Source organism: Chinchilla lanigera, unplaced genomic scaffold, assembly GCF_000276665.1.
Source record: "Chinchilla lanigera isolate Chin_1 unplaced genomic scaffold, ChiLan1.0 scaffold00110, whole genome shotgun sequence".
Lineage (NCBI taxonomy): Eukaryota > Metazoa > Chordata > Mammalia > Rodentia > Chinchillidae > Chinchilla > Chinchilla lanigera.
In genome coordinates this window covers 6,295,131-6,301,415 of record NW_004955511.1, presented here as the reverse complement: position 1 = coordinate 6,301,415, position 6,285 = coordinate 6,295,131, and the positions used below count along the sequence as shown (strand labels likewise).

At 46.3% G+C, this 6,285-nt stretch overlaps 1 protein-coding gene across 1 annotated transcript; it reads left to right on the top strand.

Moving 5' to 3' along the window:
* Positions 1 to 397: 397 nt before the first annotated feature.
* Positions 398 to 3,031, top strand: LOC102019094 (mammaglobin-A-like). Its single transcript, XM_005408170.1, has 3 exons — positions 398 to 452; positions 1,367 to 1,554; positions 2,967 to 3,031. The coding sequence occupies exons 1-3, from the start codon at positions 398 to 400 to the stop codon at positions 3,003 to 3,005; spliced, it is 282 nt and encodes a 93-aa protein (XP_005408227.1). The 3' UTR covers positions 3,006 to 3,031.
* Positions 3,032 to 6,285: the final 3,254 nt, after the last annotated feature.

The following is a 6,285-nucleotide window of genomic DNA, read 5'->3' as shown; positions in this document are numbered from 1 at the left end:
GGGCTGAGGGTGCGATAATGAGGTGATGGAGGAGGAAGAGGGAGGGAGAATAGAAGAAGGCCACAATAATCTAACAGATGGTGGCAAAGCTCATGCGGGGTGTTTTGCGTATAATTAAAAATCCCTTTCTCATCCATCTTTCCTACAGCAGTGCCATCACTGTAACCTCCAAATTGTCTTGAGTCCAGGTTCCCTGCCTGCTACTTTGTGCAAACAGTCCAGAGGCTGCTGCTTCCCCTTGGCACCTGCCAGGTGGATCCTGCAACTCATCTCCTCACTCCTGGGAGGGACCAAGGCAGCTCCCTGGGGAATAAATAGCAGAGCTCAGAATGAGCACCTGCAAGTGAGTTCCCTCACCTGTGTCACACAAGGCAGAACAGCCCACAGCAGCCCTGACATGAAGCTGGTGTTGCTCCTCGCGCTGGCTGCCCTCCCGTTTTGCTGCTATGCAGGTGAGTTCCATGCGGAGAATGCAGCCTCTGCCCAGAGGTGGTGCCCGTGGTCCTTGGGGAAGAAGTTGTGATCCCTGAGCTTCAGCACAGGGCAGCATTAGTTATAGGCAATCAAGAGGCAGCTCCACCAGGTTTGTGCCTTCACTGGAGAGGCATGTAGCATAACACTGGTCCCAGCATGATCACAGTTACCATGAAACCAGGAAAGGTCTTGGGATTTGATATTGGAATCAGATATTTCAATGGGACAAAGGGAAAAATGAATGATCACCTCCACATTGGACACCAAGGGGTTTGCTTTGAAGTGCTCGTGAGTCTCCATATATGTGGAAGGAAATGGAAAACCTTCCAGACAGAAGGCTCAGGTGGCAGAAAATGACCCAGCAGGAAACATGTTGGGGGCCACAGAACAGACAGACAGGGTTGATCTGAGACCTTCCCGGTGGCCCTTAGGCTGTAAGTCCCTTGGAGTTCAGTGCTGCCTGGGTAGGGGTGTAGTTCCTGGGAGGCCCTGTAGTCATGCAGAAGGGAAAAGCCCTGGCAGGCAAAACATGGTTGGCACAGACGTAAGGTGCTCCGCACATTTCAAAAGCTTGTTCACACTGCCTCAGCCTCCACTTCGTGAAGTTTCTTCAGATTGGTAAAAAGGCGATGGACTGGACAACCTAAGAGAAAATTGCAGAGCCGAGTGTCAGCAGCTGCTGTGAGCAAAGCAGCCCTTTCTCTGCACAGGCTGCCACCCATTGTCTCCCCTCAGGACAGGCAGTTCTGTTTCTCACTGCTATGGGTGCCAAGTAGTTAGAGCTCACAGAGTGAGTGGCAGCATTTCACACCCAGGAGCTCCAGGGTGCCTGAACTTCCCACAGGATGGCTTCGGTGGAGGCCGTGGGGCACAGTCTTGTGTTTCTTCCCAGGTTCTGGCTGCCAGCTTCTCGAAGATGCTGTCGCCAAGACCATCAACCCTAATGTGACTGTGGCTGAATACAAAGAGTTTCTTCAACCTTTCCTAAGAGGCCAGACCACTGCAGAGGCTGCGGGGGAACTCAAACAATGTTTTCTCATCCAGTCGAAGGAGACGCTGGCCAATGTTCAACTGCTGATGGTAATTTTAGTTATCTCTTTCTTGCTTCTTAAAATCCAGACCTGGAGTGAGCAGTCTCTGAGTCTCTCAGTGATGGTGAGAAAGCCACTGAGGCACATTCCATTTGTAAACCACGATTCACACAAGGTGTGATGACTTTTCCTGCATCAAACCTTCCTTCCAAGGCTGATTTCTATCTTACTTGGAGAATCTTCAGTAAAGTATAACTGGAAAAGGCAAAAGAGAGAAAAGAATAATCCAGAGATGACTTAGCTACTCTCAGTTCCTCTAGATATTTACACACACACACACACACACATACTCAACACACTCACACACACCCCACTCTCACACACAAACTCTCTTGCGTGCACGCGTGCACACACACACGCCCACACACACACACACAATTTTCTACGAAGGGTAAGGATGTGATTTTTAGAAGCCCTCAGCTGGGCATGGTGGTGCTCGCCTGTAGGTCCTAGCACTCAGGACGCAGAACACCATTTGCACCACAGGATGATGTGATTGTCCTTATTCCAAAGCTAGGCTAGACTCATCATCCACAGAGTGGAGCATCAGTGTTTTGCAGACCACAGAAGTCATGGTGACTTCGGTTCGTCTTCCCTCTTTCTAACATTTAAGGCAACAGGGGAACTGAAGAGGTCACATCCATCTTTTGAGGAGAGACTTTATCTGATAGGGTTTTTCCCCTAGTGTAATTCCTTTAGAGTCACTGTGGCACCACCTACTGGAGGCTATATGTCATGGCCAATATGGCACTGGCCTCTAGAGGCCATGTGCTAAGCCCCACCCTTCTTCCTGGAGTCAAATTAGGGTTTCTTACTCCCCTTTATGTAATATGCTGTTTCATTTTCCCACGCTTCCACTCAATGCTAGCCTGCCACGTCAGCTACTCACTCCCTAAACCCCGCCTCTAGCCTGACCATATATAACCATTGTCCCCTCTACCCAACCCCCAGAAGACTTGCCCGCCTTTCCACCCCTCCCCTCTGTAGTCTTCTCCATGCCCTATAATAAAAGCATTTTATTGTTTTATTACTCTCTGCGCTGCCGGCCAGACACCTTTTATTATCAGTGCTCAATTGAAAGGTTGATATCACAGTAGTTTACCATGGCAATGCTTTCACAAGTAACACCTGAGGCATGTTTCATTGTAAATTCTTTGGAAGACCATGAAGTTTTGAAAACATATTGAGAGGGTGCCTTTTGGCAGAAGGACTTCTTTGGCATCAATAAATATCACCTGAGTGATAGGACACATGAGGACATAGCCTGTACTGTTTTCAGGACTTCCTTGGAAGTCATCAAAACACAGGAAAATCACAGGAGGAAAAGTATTTCATTATCAAGTTTTGACTCTGCAGGTCAGAGATGGAGGGCTACATGATGTCCCTCTTTTTGTTTTCCAGGACACAATATATACCAGCCCATACTGTGCATTTTACTAACTTCGCACAAGAACTTTGTCTCTGAGGACTACAGAGCATGATCAGAAGTGGAACACCCATGCTATAAACCTGAACTTTCCTTCTTTCCTTTCTCTACCTGTAAACTGCAAGACAATTGTTGAAACCTTACATACATGTTCATTTCAATAAACTCTCTGCAAACGCTAATGCTCCTGTTTGTTCTGCCACAATCCTGGGGGCTTTGGAATGTTTCTGTACATGAGCTCATTAAAGAACTTCTGGGTGTGGGGTTAAGGAACCTCAAAAGTACATTTGCCATCCCTGTCTGTCCACAGCATGGATCCTCTGTCTTCTGTAGGGAACCTCGTTGGTCTCTTGTTTTACCCTGGAAAGAAATAGCAGTGGGTACAAGGAAAGTAAGGACAAGAGCCAAGAGCTGGGTTAAGTGGAGTTACCTCTTACCTAATGGGCAAGAGGACCGACTTCAACATTAGAGGCATTTATTTTATACTCTTGGAAAGTTAGCATCAGGAGTGGTAATGTTGCCTAGTGACTAATGAGTGTAATTGTCCAGGTAGGATGCTTTTTTCCTTACTGAGATAGCTTGACTACTTGAGGCACTCTGGCTCTATCATGCTGTCACACATATAAGCAATTTCCAGCTCCAGTGGCTCCCAACACTCTTCATAAGGGATTTTTTTGCATCCTCTCATGAGTTTCTCTGAGGTGCTGAAGCTCAGAGGATTTGATGTCAGGCTGTGCTCAGAGTCCAGCTGCCACCACTGTCCTCATGTGTTCTCTGAGCCCTGCCGCTATGGCTCCCAGTTTATGGAAGAAGAGGACAGATAACCTGTGGGGAGTTTTCTCCTTTCATTCCCTATGTAAGAATCAGAGTACTATATAGTAGACACAGGGCCATTTGAGTTTGGAGAGAGACAGGGTCCAGGTCCATAGTGAGAAACATCAGTTTAGCTCCATTCTATGATATGGCTGTGGATTTCAGCAGAAACGGCATCTCATAGGTGTTCGCATGATATCTGAATCACACCCTTCTTAGAGAAAAGAGGAAAAGGTCCCTGTTGGAGCTGAGCTGCACCTCAGATGACTTTGGGAACTTGGGTGAGCTGCTGCTGGCCCCATACATGATCTTGGGACCAGGCAGAAACCCGGACAGCTTTAGGGGCCTGAGGTCCACTCCCTGACCCTCCCCTCCTCCCCTCTTCCCCTGTTGGAGCTAAGCTGCACCTCAAATGGCTTCAGGAACTTAGGTGAGCTGCTGCCACCCCCACACAGAGCTTGAGACCAGGCAGAAACCCGGATATCTTCAGGTAGCCCGATGAGGCACAGCGGCACCTCCCTGACCAGTGTGCAAGGCAGGCAGAACTCCAAGCACCATCTGGGGCCTCAGTGGCTACTGGCCACGCCCATAGTATGTCTAGGAGGAGCTGGGCTGAACACCAGACACCTTTAAGAACCCTGGTGAGCCACTCTGGTGCCTCCCCCACTAGTGTGTGAGGCATGTGGAACACTGGACAACTACTGGAGACTTGGTGGTCACTGCCAGAACAACTTGCACCCCCAGAGGAGCTCAGCTGAAACCTGGACAGAGTCAGCAGCCTTGGGGAGTCCACCCTCACCCTCCCTTTCCAGTGTGGGAAGCAGGCTCTGTCCTGGGCAATATCTGAAGCTTTGGTGAACATGACCTGCATCCCTCCTGACTCTTGTGGAAGATGGGCTGAACCCCAGACAGTCTCAGGAACTCTGGTGAGCTTCCCCCATCCTTCCCACACACACCTGGGAGCCAACTGAATGCAAGAAAGGTCGGGATCATCTGAAACCCCATCTCGCCAACACTCACCAGCACAGGGGCTGCACTGAGCACTGTGGATCTGCAGACTCACTCCCTGCTACTCACACACAATCAGGAGAGTGAGGCTACACTCCAGGAAGCCTCTGGATCTTCAAAAATGACAAAATGAAGGAGCAAAATGCAATCCCAGACCTCCACACCACCCAAAACAAGTCCAGGAGACATCAACACAGAAGAGCCTGGAACTCATACATCTGAAATTTCTGAAATGATAAGTAAAGAAAGTAAAGAAACAATTCCATCAGGCCATAGAAGACATTAGATCAGAAATAATGTCTCAGGTGCGAAAAGAAATGACAACAATAATGAAAGAAATGTTCAGCATATCCAAAGATGACATAAACAAGAAAATAAAAGAGCATAGACAACTCATGGAAACCTTCAGGGAACAATATAGAAAAGAACTAGAAGGTATGAAACAGATGCAAACAGATATCCAGGAAATTAAAAATTCCACTGAAAGCTGGCAAAACTGCCTGAAGATAGACTTTCAGACCTTGAATACAGCGTTGCCACTAACGAACGTAAAAGGAGGGATCTCTTAAAAGCAAGGAACCAGGAAATAACAATTCAACAACTGCAAAACGAGGCAAAGAAAAACAATGTCAGGGTTATAGGTATTAATGAAAGAGCAGGTGTCAACACAAATGACGTAAAAAGACTATTTGCAGAAATAATAGCAGAAAATTTCCCAGGCATGGAAAAAGTATCAGACATCCAGATAAGTAAAGCATATAGAACTCCAGTTAATCATAACTCCAGTTAATCATAACCAAAATAAATCTACACCCAGACAGAGTGATCAAGATCCTGGAAATTCAACAAAAGCTCAGAATATTAAAAGCTGTTAGAGAAAAGAAACAGATCACCTATAAAGGTAAGCCTATCAGAATCACAGCAGACTTCTCAACACAAACCATCAAGGCAAGAAGAGCTTGGAGTGAAGTATTTCAGGGACTGAAAGAAAACAGCTTCCAACCCAGATTGATATACCCTGCAAAATTATCTTTCAAATTTAATGGAGAAATAAAATATTTTTATGATAAAAAACAACTGAAGAAATTCATGAGTGCCAAGCCAATCCTACAAAGAGTATTAAAGTATATTCTAGACAGAGATAAAGCAGACTGCAACTTCAAGAACAACAACAGAAAGGAACCACCAAGCAGAGCAAGCAACTAAACAGGGAAAAAGGAGGATCCAACAGCAGGAAAATAGCATGACAAAGATAAGCCAGTACATATCAGTTATAACCATCAATATAAATTGTCTCAATGCACCAACCAAAAAAAGCAGACTAGCAGAGTGGGTTAGGAAACAAAACCCTACTATATGCTGTATACAAGAAACACATTTAACTCAAAAGGAAATTCATATACTGAAAATTAAAGGATGGAAAACAATACTCCATGTGACAGGAACCCAGAAAAAAGTGGATGTAGCTATTCT

Coding starts and splice junctions, on each gene's coding strand:
- LOC102019094 (XM_005408170.1), top strand. CDS start 398: ATGAAGCTGGTGTTGCTCCTCGCGCTGGCTGCCCTCCCGTTTTGCTGC. Junction 453..1,366: donor CCCGTTTTGCTGCTATGCAG/GTGAGTTCCATG, acceptor GTTTCTTCCCAG/GTTCTGGCTGCCAGCTTCTC. Junction 1,555..2,966: donor CCAATGTTCAACTGCTGATG/GTAATTTTAGTT, acceptor TTTGTTTTCCAG/GACACAATATATACCAGCCC.